Source organism: Anneissia japonica, unplaced genomic scaffold (genome assembly GCF_011630105.1).
Source record: "Anneissia japonica isolate Jap-2015-1 unplaced genomic scaffold, ASM1163010v1 scaffold7731_len1735946_cov199, whole genome shotgun sequence".
In the NCBI taxonomy this organism is placed as follows: domain Eukaryota; kingdom Metazoa; phylum Echinodermata; class Crinoidea; order Comatulida; family Comatulidae; genus Anneissia; species Anneissia japonica.
The window spans coordinates 1,264,172-1,278,868 of record NW_022758997.1 but is presented as its reverse complement, the minus strand read 5'-3'; the positions used below and the strand labels follow the sequence as shown (position 1 = coordinate 1,278,868).

Sequence of the window (14,697 nt, the reverse complement as noted above, 5' to 3'; positions counted from 1 at the left end):
ATATATAGAGGATGCTCATTTATTTTTTGACTACCTTAACTCACGTCATCCCAACATTAAATTCATCATATATATATATATATATATATATATATATATCGACTGAATTGATGGAAGTAAGCTCACAGCATGGACAGCGTCACTGGTCACTGCGTCGCTGAACATTGTATTCTGTCGTGGATATTAACGTTCATATTAAGCTTATTGATAGCTTATAACACAGCTACAGCCACAGCGACAAACGGAAATTCATTTCAAACTGTCTTGGAATTGAAGTTCACAAAATATACCGGTATTTAAATATGACATCAGGCTTATGTTTGTACGATTTTTTAAGAGAGTTGGTAACAAAGCGATCCTAAATGGAAGTTTATTATCATTTTCGAATTAAATTACCAAACCTTATTATCCTCATATTATAATCATTATCATCGATGTAAAATTATAATTTGGTGATGAGAAAATTCGAAACGAAAAGAGCCTTAAAAAAGTAAAATTATTGCAAATTCATAGCTTTATGAAAAAAGGCCTGATACAGTAATTATTTTCTTTTTATTACTAGGGTCTATTTGATGATTTCAAATAACAATATCAATGGAGTGTATAAATTGCGGCACTTGTTAAGAATTTAGGTTCGTAAGTATTAAATCACGGTATTAATGTAACGAAATTGAAGCATAGGATAGCCTATGTTGAAAGAAAACGACACCAATATGTGTTATCAAGCAGAGAGTTATCAAAGATTTAAAAATGACTGAAGTGTTTAAGTATCACCTGAGAAACAATCTACGACCACGAACTTATCGCCAAGTTTAAATGAAAATCAGTACTGATACGTTTGCATAAATCATGTGATTAAAATAAACAAGACAAGTTTAGATGAAAATCATACCGGTCTGTTTGCATAAATCATGTGAAATTTAAACTGTACAGTACTGTACAACACTGACGGGTGGCAATTTTATAAAGTTAAATATAGAACACCGGTCTTAATCTCTGTCAGTGAATAGGCAAGCCGCTTTATGCTGCTTTACACTGGAGATAACCTGGATCATATTTACATATTGTATCTTTGGCCGAAGTCCCCTATTTGCAAGTATAAATTGAGAGAGCGTCAATATTTCTGTCTCTCTGATTGTCACTCGTCGCCTCATCAGCTACTTTCGTCTCGGTAACCAAAGCAGCATAATAATGTAAGTTACACTTCTTTCTCGTAATGTGGTGTAATCTACATCAAGATAGTTACATTTTGGCAATGGCTATTGCATTCTTACTCCAGACTGAAGAGTTCCTAATTCTGATTAAATGATAGTGAACACTGAATCAAATTTCATTTTAAACAATTTCGTTTATGGGACTGATAACGGCTTGCTTTTTCTTTTATCACTGAGGGTGTCTGGTATTTACTACATGATTTAAATAAGTGATTTGAGTGCATACGGGAATGGTTGACCTTTTACGTTGCTAACTTGTTTATATGATTAGAATTTTCATATTTTGGCCTTAAGTGTAATATTTGTGAATAATTTTATTCAATTAATTAATTCTTAGAATGTAATTTAATATCGGTTTTGAATTGTTTATAACTCAATAATTTTGTATATTTAAAATTGTATATAATAATGATCCTGTGTTTTTATTGCTATTTTATAATTTATGTTTCATGGTTAAATGTAACTCTATTTTATTTGTTGTTTTTACTTGTTTTAATAATTACAATTTTAATATTTAGCCTTTAAAGTTCAATTATTGATATTTTTATACTTTATTTATTAATTAATCTTGTGAAACTTTTTTAATGTCGATTTTGCTATTGTCCAATTGATTACTTTGTATTTTATTATTTTTAAATAATCATCTTATATTTTTATTATTAATGTTTAATGTTAAAGAAGTTGGAAGGGCACACCCTTTATGGTGATAGTAATACTTATACAGCTTTTTCCCCTCCTTAACCCCAACCTTCCTTTGTTTGTTTTATTGCAGGGAGGAATAAAATAAAACAATAATAAATTGTCCTCATCCGATCGTTACATATAGTAATATCCAATCAGAGTTAGGGATTTGTTTAAAGCTAGGCTCCGGAGGGGAAAAACATTTGATATGTTTTACAACTGACTTTTCTAAGACACAAAAAGGGTGTTTGACAACAAAACTCGGGAACGGTTAACGAGGTACATATTTTGGAATATTTAAAAACTGGAGAAAATGGGGCGTAACCACACTTTGCCACCTTTCCAGCGAGTTTTTAAATATTCAAAAATTTCGGAGCGGAATTTAAAATGGTTTACAGTTTCTAACCGCGTATACAGATCGCAGTTGTTATAATGGGGGGCTTGGTAGAAGGGTTGTTGGCACAGATGCAGTGAGAACTGATTCAGTGTATTGCAAGGTTATCATGAATTTGTAGCCTACAATTAATGTCAGAGTTTTCATCAACCATAGATATAGTACCTAACTAAGAACTCTGTTCTTATTTCAGACAAAAATGGCCAACTTTTCTGGAACCTGGAAGTTGAAGGAAGCACAAAACTTTGAAGAACTTTTGGAGAAAGTGGGCATCACACCAGAACTAAAGGCAAAGTTGTCTTCTAGTGACGCTGTCCCAACGGTAGAGATCAAACAGGATGGAGACAATTTCACCATCAAAACCATCACCAAGCTCAAAACCAGGGAGAACTCATTTAAGGTATGGCCGACAAAAGAAACCTTCAGCAATATTTTTGGCCGCAATTGCCTTTCATAAAACTGCATTGTTTGATTTTACAGTCCTTGTTACCTTCTTATATCTTGAAATCAGAAGTTCACAAATTTACATAGGCCACTTACGTTACACTGTGATTTCACAAAAATCGATCTCAGTGATCTATGGGGATATATAGAGAGTTCTTGAGCCTTGCATATGACATTTGGCCGCAATTGCCTTTCATAAAACTGCATTGTTTGATTTTACAGTCCTTTGTTATCTTATATTTATCTTGAAATCAGATGAAAAATCAGCGAGTTTTTTTTTGTTTTTTTTTTTGGCTCCATACCTCGAACTGTGCATCAAGTTCTTGATGAAACCGATTGGTTATGCATGCCCAAAAAATAAGTTAACAAATTTACATAGGCCACTTACGTTACACTGTGATTTCACAAAAATCGATGTCAGTGATCCATGGGGTTTTTTTTTAACAGTGAGATGAATGGCATTTTCTGAAACCATTTAAGCAGTAAAGAGGGGAGGAGGAACCACAAAATATATATTCCCCATCACACACCCATCTCTATTTATGTGCGAGTATAGCCCTTTAAGAGTAATTATTAAACATTAAGGTACTGTATTATGACTAACAATCATAGTCTAACTTGTCATTCTTATACATTCGATTGATCGATACAGAGGTGTAATGTATAATTGGGAATAAAGAATGTTTTATTTGCTGTACATAAATGCGGGGTTTTTTTTTAATGAAGTTTTATACTGTATATGCCCTAATAAGGACAAAAGCAAATTTCTACCATTTGTGAAAAAAAAAAAAATAAAACTTACTATAATTCTGTTTTTTTTGTTTAGGTTGGCGAGACATTCGTTGATCAAGACATTAAAGAAATAAAGGGCATTGACGTAACAGTCAAATCAGCGTGGGAAGGAGGAAAGCTGGTTTTAACCAACGCCAAAGAAGCCACCGGCACCAAAGCCGAAAGGGAGCTTGTGAACGGTGAAATGCACGTTACTTTCACCTACCAAGGAGTAGTTGCCAAAAGAATTTTTACTAAGGCTTAATCTTTGAATGCGTGTTAAATGAACGGAATGTTAGAACTTTTATTTTAAAAGAGGAACAGAACGTGATGAGACGTTAAAATAACCGTACTATCCAGCTTTGGACATTTTTATATCCACCGGCAGGCCTGCTTGCTAATAGCAATGTAAACAAGCAATCCAAAATAAAATCTATTTTCACTGAATAAAAGTGTACAGTATTTTCATTTGTTTTGCTTTTCAATGAGCTGTGGGTTTTTCTTCCAACGCATCAATTTGTAAAAACAGTTCTGATTAGTGTAAAATTATCTATTCATTGCTAATTATAATTATAATGTTATAAGCTGTCCAAATTATCAAATTTTCTTGGACAAACAACTGTTGTAAGCGTCTTCAAGCGTAAGGGCCGACACGGATCTCCCGAATTTTTCGAAATTATTATTATTTTTTTTAATGGAGGAAAAAGGAAAAATTTAATTAAATTTAAGCCTGAGAATGCCATTTCCGGCCACATGGAGGAATACATTTTCTTACTTTAGCCCCACTACCGTGGAGCTGAGGTGGTCTACAGACTCTCTAGTTGTTGCCTCTCTCTGGTTCCCCCTATATTTCGAATTTCTGGATCCGCCACTGGTATGCTCATTTATTATAATTCTAATCATATGTACTTATATGGTCATGATGTGTCATTGCAACATGACAATCATTAAGCATGTCGTGTTTTTGTCAAATAAAATTTTATATTTTGGACAGGGATTTATATCTGACATAAGGGGTCTATAATTTTCTTATCCCAAACGAGACTTCTTATTTTGTACAGAGTCATCAGCGAAGACTTTTTTCTAAATTTATTTGTTTGCTTGCGGTGTTGACAAATGACAAGAATCTTGAGGACAATGCTCAATTCTGGACAGAATCAAATAATGAAAATAATCTTGACAGCAACAAATCAAATCACCACAATAATATTGATCCCTCAACAAAAACTGCTTAAATTTAAAGTTATTCATTTTGCTATTTTTGATACGTAGTGCCGGTCATTACGCCAGTACTACAGTAAATCAAGCCCTTTTTCTAGTTGCCCAGTATTGACGATAGAATAAATATATTTTGTATTGCTACTTTACATAACAATCTCCTCACAAAGGTGTAACCATAGCCACTGACTTCTTCAAATGCGAATCGTGTACAGTAGTTCCAATTATGTAATACAGTAATGTATGTAAGCTTATGTAGTTATCTGAATGCAAAACAGTGTTGAAAATGTCACCAACAAAAAACATTTACAAATACACTTAGTACTTTCAGAGCATTGTTTTATTAACTTGCAAGCATCAATCAACCAACAGAGGGCACTATACCATATTTAAGAAGATACAGGCTACACTTACAAGATAGTTAACAAGGAGGGGCAAGGACGATACCTACAAACTCACACGGGGAGACAAGACTTGCCAGTATTGCTAGATCAATCTCTCATCACCGAAACGATAATGGACCTGACAGATTACAACTAATCAACTGAATTAGCACTGCACTGGAAATTTCACACAGCAACAGGTCAAGTTTTCTACCTCTCATTATCAAGTTCATTATCGATTCAGCTAAGAGACAATAATAAATATTATTACTTTTATCTGTATTGCTGTCATTGATTATATTTGTTAATATATTTATGAATTGGGTTTATATTGCTTGCTTACACATAGCCAGTTCTGTTGTTCTCCAATAAATTGGTGCAACCAGACTGAAAAACTATTAAACACCAAAAAAGAAAATAAACCTAGACTTATATTAGTACACATGCTTGTCTCCCAACAATGAATTTCACATTTGCTTATGTTTAGAGATGGCAAGAGGGCAGTTTTTTTTTTTTCATTACAAAAATCAAATTTGTATATTCTATAGCTTTTACATTTTAAAGTTGGTTTACTTCATAACACTAATTTTAACCACACAAATTTTAAGCACAGCAAAAAAGAAATTCAATTTTCCAAATAAATATATTAAGAAATCCTGTTTTATGGGCTGAAAATGAAAGATATTTCAGATGTTGAAGATAGTGTGTAGCAACAAGCTCTGAAAGTAATTTTTTCTGATGCAATTACATTTTTCCGTTCAACACTTAGCATAATATTATTAAAATATTTCAATGCCAAATAACATGGCTTACTGAAGTGCTTTGTACTTGAAGACGACCGCTGATTTTCCCTTCATCTTAATCTTTTGTGGGTTAAGGTCCCCTTCAAAAGAGCCATCGGTACTGAGAACGACCTCGGCTTCGGGTTGAACTCTATCCGAAGGGAACTCTAATTGTTCAACTGAATTGCTGAAGTTGATAACCACCAAGTAAGTTGGCCAATCCTCCAGACGCCTAAGGTACGCCAGAACGCCACTAGATTTTTTGATAATATCAAAAAAACCTGCTGAAACTGGTGGTTCCAGATGTATGTCTACTAAAGACTTGAAAATGTTCAATTCTGAATCTTTTTTGTCTTTATCGGACAGAACCTGTAAATAAAGCAGAACATTATCTACTAAATGAACACCCAACAACAGTGTACAAAATACAATATACACGATCGCCTCCACTCCCTGTGGGAGAAGGCGAAACTGCAATTCAGCAACATCATCAAACGATTCACCTATTAGGCATACATACTCGCATATTGGTTAAATATTGTTTAAGGTAATTCTCCCTCAACATTAATAGCTCTCTAATTTACATACCTTTACATTGTTAGATTCCCAATTATCAGACAGCGACGTCCATGGTTCACCTTTACTGAAATTTGCATTCTTTGTCTTATCCCAAGACATTGGAGCAAGTTGCTGATAATAACAAAACAAAAAAACTTACTCAACTTTTTGTGGAACTGGAAGAGGAACGGTTTGGTTTCCAAACCTTGAGGTCAGGGCTTTAACCCCTGGACTTTGCATGAAATATCAGGGAATTACTTTTTTACTTTATGAAGTGGAGTACATACCGTATATTCCGGTGTATAAACCGCACCTGTATATAAGCCACCCCCCTCATTTGGACGCAAAATATCACAATGTTTTGTGTCACCTGTTTATAAGCCGCACCTATTTTTAAGCTCCAAACTGTTCCCATAATGTTAAGTTTTTAATTAATTTTGAAACATTGACATTATTTACAAATGTTCACATAAAGAAATTTCATCATTTCGGTCGATTATTAAACAACAAACAACTGGAAATGCGTGTAAACTTCTGGCTACCGCAATGAAACAATGTATTCTTGCTCTAGGCAGCTCTAGGGAAATCCCCATTTCTTGCTAGACAGTCGTGCTACGTTAAATTTTCAACATCAGTTTAGTTTAATAAAATCTAATAAAATAAAATACTTATTGAGTATATTTATTTATTTTAAACAATAATTCTATTATTATGGTGACTAATAACAGTCGGTAATTCTAGGCCTAAGTCATTACTACTCACAGCCCACTGTGCGAAAGCATGCATCATCACACGCACCATGTTTTAAAAAAAACCACAGAACTGGAGAAATATCGTGTGTGACAAAGTTTATGCATGCACAGATGACGTATGCCTTTCTACAGTAAAATAATTATTACAACTTCAAGAAAACTTGTGTTTTTATAGCATAAATTAAATTCACAAGTTTTTATTCTAAAATTATAGCTGTATCAATATTCTCTCTATAACAGTACAAGCCACCGGGAACCAAACGTCGAACAGCAAGTTTCACCAGCACACATGTTTTGTTGCGACATCGTAAATGAAGTTGCCCACGTGACCTCGAGGACCGAACTCACGAAAAGTAGTTTGTTATTGTTTTGAGCGAACAAGAAAGCATTTTTTTTTATATTGTTTATGAGTGAAAGTAATTAATAACCCAAACGATTGCGAATGTCGTAGAAAATGTAGTAGGAATCCTAGTACAGCACTCTAGTGAGTATAATTACAAATACTAGGCCTACAAACCGATCCTACCCTAGGCTAATTAATTGGGCTAGCATGGGCCTAACCTAGACAGACGGAGTCTGATTTTCACTACGGCTCGCGATCTGAACTTTTTGGGAGTAGGTTAATGACCGACCGGTGTATAGGCCGCACCCTAAACTTCGGGGGGAAAATCGGGTATAAAATTTGCGGCTTATACACCGGAATATACAAGAAATAAAATATTTACCTGGTCTTCGGAAGCGTTGTTATTCTGCATTCCGAGTTCTTGACCATACATGATGATTGGTGTACCAGGGAGCGTCAGTACCATGGTGTTCATAACGTTCACGAGATCAGAGCTACAGCGCGATGCTACACGCCAGATATCGTTGTTGCTCACCTAACAGAGAAAAATTAATATTCACATTATATTTGAATATAAAATATGTAATAATAGTAATACAACAATATTAAAATAGTATCATCTCGTTTGAATATTATGACTGTAGAACTGCTCATCAATGAAAGCTCACAGTAGGTTTACATCAAATTGTGCTTGGTTTATTATCAATGAAACAGTTCTACAGTAGTAAAAATAAATAAAATTTATTAGAAATTTTCTCACCATCCAACTATCCCATCGTTTGTAAGTATCTTCATCAACCTTCTTTTTGGCTTCAATCCAATCAGTAATTGCTTCTGCAACCATCTCTCCATTTGGTTCACCAGTTATAACATCGGGGAACAGGGTGTTAAGAGGGAAGTCCGCCAATCGTTGTCCCTTATTACCGTACTGAACAACAGCACTATCGATTGAATCTGCACCAGATGTTACTAGCAGCCTGGTGAGAGAAAAAAGTTTTGACACAAGAGTTAGTAAAATGGAAATACTATAACATTTAATACTCTTTAATCTATCTGCAGAATATTTGGTAGTCTCTGGCAAAAACTACAAGACAAACTTAACTTATGCCACTAGCAGGGTCAGAAGAAAAAAAAGCAAAATTGAACAACAGCAGTCTCAGGCAGTATTGGCCTTCATCTGTTTGCACTAAAGCGCTGTCTATCAAATTTTATATGACAAAACATACATGCCTAAATATGGGCATTATGACATCATATCATGACCATATATAGGCACATCATGACCATATATGAGCATACAACATTTGTTTGTCTAAAAAAAGTTGATAGTCTGGAAAGGATTCGAGGATGAAACAGCTTTAAACACTTTACAGTTCATCAAATATGCAAGATGGATGATTTAAGCTTGGCCAGCAGGAAATGGGTCAGTATACGAAGCAAACTCTTGACCATAAAAGTAAGAGCCAGAATGAATTTTAGTGTGCGCTGAACAGCCATCCCTTTATTGTCTGAGCCAATCAAACACAGACTGAAGAATGCTTATTCTGAGACAAAAAATCCAAGATTCTATACCTAGTTTTATGGTGTTAAATGCATTTTGTTTCGAGAACAATCATGGCACCATACAACATTTAAACCAAAATGTACTAGAAAACTAGTTTCCCAACATTCAGGTAAAAGGTTAAGCTAGCAATGGCATATGCTAATTAATTAATCAATTAATTAATTAATTATCTCAACTTACCTGTATTTTCCAAGGTAGGAGTTGTCAACGAAGACTGATCTCCACTGTTTAATGTATTCCTGCAGCATCTTGTCTTCCTCATGTATTACATACTGAAGAAATATTTTTAAAATTAAAAAAATTAACAATTAATATTTCTACCAGCAATTTAAATCCCATGAGGCTTGTCATCCCAAAACCAGTAAACTGTTGCACAATGTTAGAGTAACTAGCATAAGAATGTGTCAGTATTGTATACTTTAGTACAGAGAAGATATAATACTTTTACTAATAACTTTGGCAATATAGTTAGATTCCAATAAACGACCTATTAGGCGAGTCAAATGTCTGAGCGGTTAGCAGGGGCTCCGCAAGTTATAGCCATAATATCTGGTTAGAACGGCACGCTCGCCTATAGTTCTGGTGGTAGAACAAGTCTTCTTGGATAAAGTATTATTTTGTTGAAGAAAACAGTAAAATCCAAGACATATTTCGTGAGAAAATTTTACTACCATGGCAAGGCCTAGATAGCCCTGTACTTCCTACTCACACCACACTCGGATGCTGAAAATTTGAACTCTCTGAATTACGAACTTTCTCATTTAAGAACTCTGTTCGGACTTAGGGGAACATAATTGGGAGATGTTACTGTATATTAAAAAATCATCTTGTTTTGGTCAATGATTGGTTTTGGCCAAATGGTATATCTACAGCCTCAAATATGTATTGAAATTTATTATTATTAAAAGCATATAAACCCTCTAAAACATAGTGTAATAGCAAAACATACGGTTGGCCCAGGCTCTGCAAATGGTTCAGTAGCGCCCATGGTGGTTTTTGATTCAGGCATGGCATCAGTTGTAGCAACTGGAGCAGGCATGGCATCAGTAGTAGCAGGCATGGCTTGAGTGAGGTCAGCAGCTGGTGCAGCTGTAGTGTCGTTGGTTGACTGACGACGCTTTCTGCTTTCGCTGACTATTCCATAATCAACTACCGAATTGACGTTAGTTATCACCATACCATCAACGCCAAACTCCTTCAACCAGTAACCCATGGCCTCCTGTATTAGCAATAATACACAAAAGTACAGTGAAGGAGTAAACTATATCAAATTGTAAACATATAAAAATGGAAATGGTTATGTAATTTTCACCCAACCAGTTTATGAATAAAGCTTTTTATACCATAATTAATAATAAATTAATAAATAAATAAAATAAATTAATTAACTATATAAAAGTCATTACAATGGCAATTGCATAAAAGGGTTGTAATGAATCATCAGATCTTTGCAACTACACTAAAAAAAACCCTATTTTACACTAGGAAAGTGTTTTTAAAAGGAAAACCAGCTAGTAGCTATAAAATTATTAATAAACTTTTTCCTCCACATAAATTATTTTTATTGTATTTAATTCATATTTAACGAACAACACCATTCCAGATTCAAAACAAACCAGCGAGTTGATCAATAAATAAGAAATGTCTGGATAAAAATTAATGAATAACAAACACACTAAATATGTTCAAAAGACCTATTAGTATTACTAATGGCTCTTTCCAGAGTGCCAATCAAACTTAATAGTTAACCAATTAGAACTTCGCTAGGAATACGTGCATGTCCCATAAGCACACATGTTGTCCCACTAACACATGTGTTTGCGTATGTTTTAACACTGCTGTTAATGGAAAGGTCCATTATGTACTCCTTACAGTACAAAACTCTTACAGTGATGTCTTTTCGAAGATCCTCGCTTTTGTAGTTGAAATCTGGAAGAGAAGGATCCTTGCTATGGTAGTACCATCCACGACCTTCGACCTTAGTCCAGGCTGGATTATTATCCTCCATAACCTGAAAAGTAATTGAAAGAATGTTTAAAAACTATTACAAATATAGTATTTAGCAAAAAATAAATAATTGTAGTAATTTTCAAAAAACAAGATCTGATTCTGGATTTTGGGTCAGTCGAGCCTTCGGCAACAAAAAAAAGATTAATCCTAAAAATAATTGTCAGCAATGTGATTTACTTAAAAATTACAGTAATAATAAATCAATTAAGAATATGAAATCACATGCATGCTTATGAGCAAAAAATGTCAACATCCTCTAGCTGGCCAAAAGGTAATTAATAGCTTATATTAATAATAATTCTGGAGAGACATCTATTACGGCAGTGCCCATCATTCAGTGCTCATGGTGCAACAAATGTAAGTTTCTTCATAATATTTTGGTATTGAAATTATAGTGCAAATATTACTAATTAGTTAAAATCAGACAAATTGTGTGAACTAACCTCTGGCCCTTGATATTCGCTCCATATGTAGTAGTTGGCCTTCGGTCCAGTTGCATTTGCCTTGGAATCCAAGAACCAAGGGTGCTGGTCGCTGGAGTGGTTAGGAATGAATTCCAGTATCACCTTGATTGCTGGGGAGAACATTTTTCAGATCAATAAAATGTACAGCACTGATAAAATTTATATAATATTAACAATACTGTAATGTTTTACAGTAATAAAGAACGAAACGTAGAAAAAGAGAATGAAGGCACTTGACAAATCCAAAATGGTCAATGGGAAACAGCTCCTAAAACCGAATGGTCCACTGATTAATCTTAGATAAGATCGAAATGCAAGCCATCGTGTCTGGATTTCAACATTAATTAATTATGTCATCATCATCTATGTGATTCCTGTCGTGTACATTTTTCTTATTGAAAACAGCTCCATACTTTAAATTAACAGTCTAAACTTGTGCTTGTCATTCACAAATTATCAAGCAATACATTGTTTATTCCAGTAAGCTACAGCAGTCTTTCTGCACATACAAATAAACAACACGCTTTTGCTTCGTAGGTTTGCTTCGTAGATTGTTGATGTCAAGCTATGATGTATCTACGAAGCAAGCGCGCAGGAAAAATTGCAATAGTTTGCGGCTGTACTGTAATCATGTTCCTATATATATGGTCATGATGTGATGTCATCATAACAAAATTTAGGCATATGTTTTTGTCAAACAAAATTTGATGGGTCTTTGACGGGGCTTAAAGATGCATTCTTTTTTTACAGTAACAATACACACTTACAACTCTCAGTTGCTGTAGTCATCAGTTTTTGAAAATCTTCTTTGGTGCCAAGACTGGTATCGATGCCCTTGAAGTCTACAATGTGGTTTCCTGGATGGCCAACAGAGTTGTTCGCTTGTGAAAATATTGAATTTATGTAGAGAATTTTCACTTTCAATTCTTCCAAGTAGGAAATTTTCTTGTTCAGTCCTACAAATTGTAAACAATTTAATACTGAATATATACTAATGCATAAAACAAATACGGTCATCAAATGAATATGACGTTTAAAAAATAATTTGTCAATGTGTTGGAAAAAAATGACATTTTTTGTTAAGAATCGTATTTAACTACAATATAAACAAATTTGATGAAATCTTGTTTTTTTTATATGTTGTATACTAATCAACAAAAGGAAACCATGAGAAAACAAATAAATTTAAGAAAATGTAGCAAACAAGAATTGTTTTTTTTTTTTGTATTTAAATATTCAAAGTACATTTGTTATAGACAGGTATTTGAACTACAGTAAACACTGGAATGAAAACAAAGAAAACTTCAATTTAATTTCTTAATCCAAATTGAAGGAAGCATGTTTCATACATACATGATTTGAACCAGAAAACCATTAAAACATTTAATCAAAAATAATCAGTCAGGCCTAGCTTTCCACTAAATCAAGTTCAGGGAGATTTTGTTACAAAGGATATGTTACTTAAATTTAATATCCTGTTTTCATCCTTCAATTATATGACCATTTCAATAGGCGTCATTGTGCTTTATAAAAAGCTGGCTTCTCGTAATTATATATTTTAAATATGAAAACAGAATTCAGCTAGTAGTAAGATCTAAAAACAATGTTTAAACTAGTCTGTATTATAATTTAAAAAAATATTAAATGGAGCCAGGGTTTATCAATAAAGTTTGAGCAGATGTTTACTTAAACCTCCGGCCATATTGTAATAATATTCTTGGCCTAAGTACAATCTGAGGTCAAATCCAACCAGTTAGAGCCAGTTGTAATCAATAATGTTGCAGGTGGGCACATTGATTACAATGGCGGCTGACGCCACTGCGACGAAATTCCACAGCGACTGAACGAAATTCATAACATTATTATTATAATTTCAACACCAGCTAGGCTACGGCCTAGCCTAGGCTAATTAATATTTATTAGACAGGCCCCTAATACAGTAATTTATAGGCTTTTAGGTCTGTATTTCAGATTATATAATTGATATATAAATGTAGCCTAAATGTGTGGCCCCTCCCCACGCTATCTTTCTTAGATCTAAGCCTAAGGCTAGCATGCATGGGATAGAGTCAAAAAGCCTACCTTTCAGGTCGCCAACGCCATCACCGTCAGTATCATAAAATGAACGTGGCGAAACTTGGTACACCACATTTTTCTCCCACCATTCTACATCAGGACAACGTGGGACTGTAACGACAATCCAGATGGCAGCAATAAGCATTGCCACCCATGTCACCCAAAACAGGACAAGAAGTACATTTCTTGTCCAGTTCCAGGCTGGTGTATCAGCAACTTGTAGAAGCTCTTCCTTGCCAAGGCCTGTCCATCCAGCTTCTTCTTCTTCAACTTGCTTTTGCTTTTCTACATCTCGGTCAGATTGAGGAGCCATTTCGTAGTTATCCCTGTCAGGAGTACCCATTTTGTTAGTTTCTCTGACCAACTAATGATTATTATAAATTAAATGAGAGTTTTGACTCTAAACAAATTCAATCTCTTTCACAAAATTACTGTAATAAAGGCGCGACCACGTCAACCTTCACTGAGCTAAAAAGAGAACAACGGAAGCACGAGTCGAATGCGTGATATATGGAATCGTCTACTCTTCGATGGGGTTAATTATGAATTTTAGTACATTTTAAAAACAACCTGTAAGCAAAAGCAGTATTAGAATATTCATTATCTGATTACAATAATATTTATATTTAAATTTATATAACTTATCTAGCTTATATCATCATTTCTGTTGTATATAGTTAAAAAAATAACTTTTATCACTCCAGTCAACAATGCACAATTCTAGAAGTTGGTGGCGTGAGCAAAAATTGCGCGAAGTTGATGGATGGTTGATATCCATACAAAGAGAATCGAATTTATTCAAGATTCTTCAAGCAAACCAGGGGTGGCCTTTTCTCCCCGTCGGGGAGAAAAAGCACGATTCGTCGGGGAGAAAACAACTATATGTGTATTTTCTACATATTATTAGACTCTAAAATCGATTAAATAAGCCTTTGAAACCTCTAAATTGTCAAAATTTTCGGGGCCTTCGCCCCCTGACCACTTTCGAAGCCTTTTAATCGAAGCTCGACCACGCCCACTTTGCTTTCGTCGGGGAAATCTAA

At 34.4% G+C, this 14,697-nt stretch overlaps 2 protein-coding genes across 2 annotated transcripts; one reads left to right on the top strand and one right to left on the bottom strand.

Moving 5' to 3' along the window:
* The first annotated feature begins 1,037 nt into the window (after positions 1-1,037).
* On the top strand, positions 1,038-3,956 carry LOC117125492 (cellular retinoic acid-binding protein 1-like). Its single transcript, XM_033271989.1, has 3 exons — positions 1,038-1,193; positions 2,483-2,689; positions 3,560-3,956. The coding sequence occupies exons 2-3, from the start codon at positions 2,489-2,491 to the stop codon at positions 3,767-3,769; spliced, it is 411 nt and encodes a 136-aa protein (XP_033127880.1). The 5' UTR covers positions 1,038-1,193; positions 2,483-2,488; the 3' UTR covers positions 3,770-3,956.
* Positions 3,957-5,040: 1,084 nt separating this feature from the next.
* On the bottom strand, positions 5,041-14,132 carry LOC117125491 (neutral and basic amino acid transport protein rBAT-like). Its single transcript, XM_033271988.1, has 10 exons — positions 13,661-14,132; positions 12,346-12,534; positions 11,558-11,688; positions 10,993-11,115; positions 10,054-10,323; positions 9,285-9,376; positions 8,301-8,517; positions 7,923-8,075; positions 6,476-6,577; positions 5,041-6,256 (listed from the first exon to the last, which is right to left on the bottom strand). The coding sequence occupies exons 1-10, from the start codon at positions 13,995-13,997 to the stop codon at positions 5,915-5,917; spliced, it is 1,956 nt and encodes a 651-aa protein (XP_033127879.1). The 5' UTR covers positions 13,998-14,132; the 3' UTR covers positions 5,041-5,914.
* Positions 14,133-14,697: the final 565 nt, after the last annotated feature.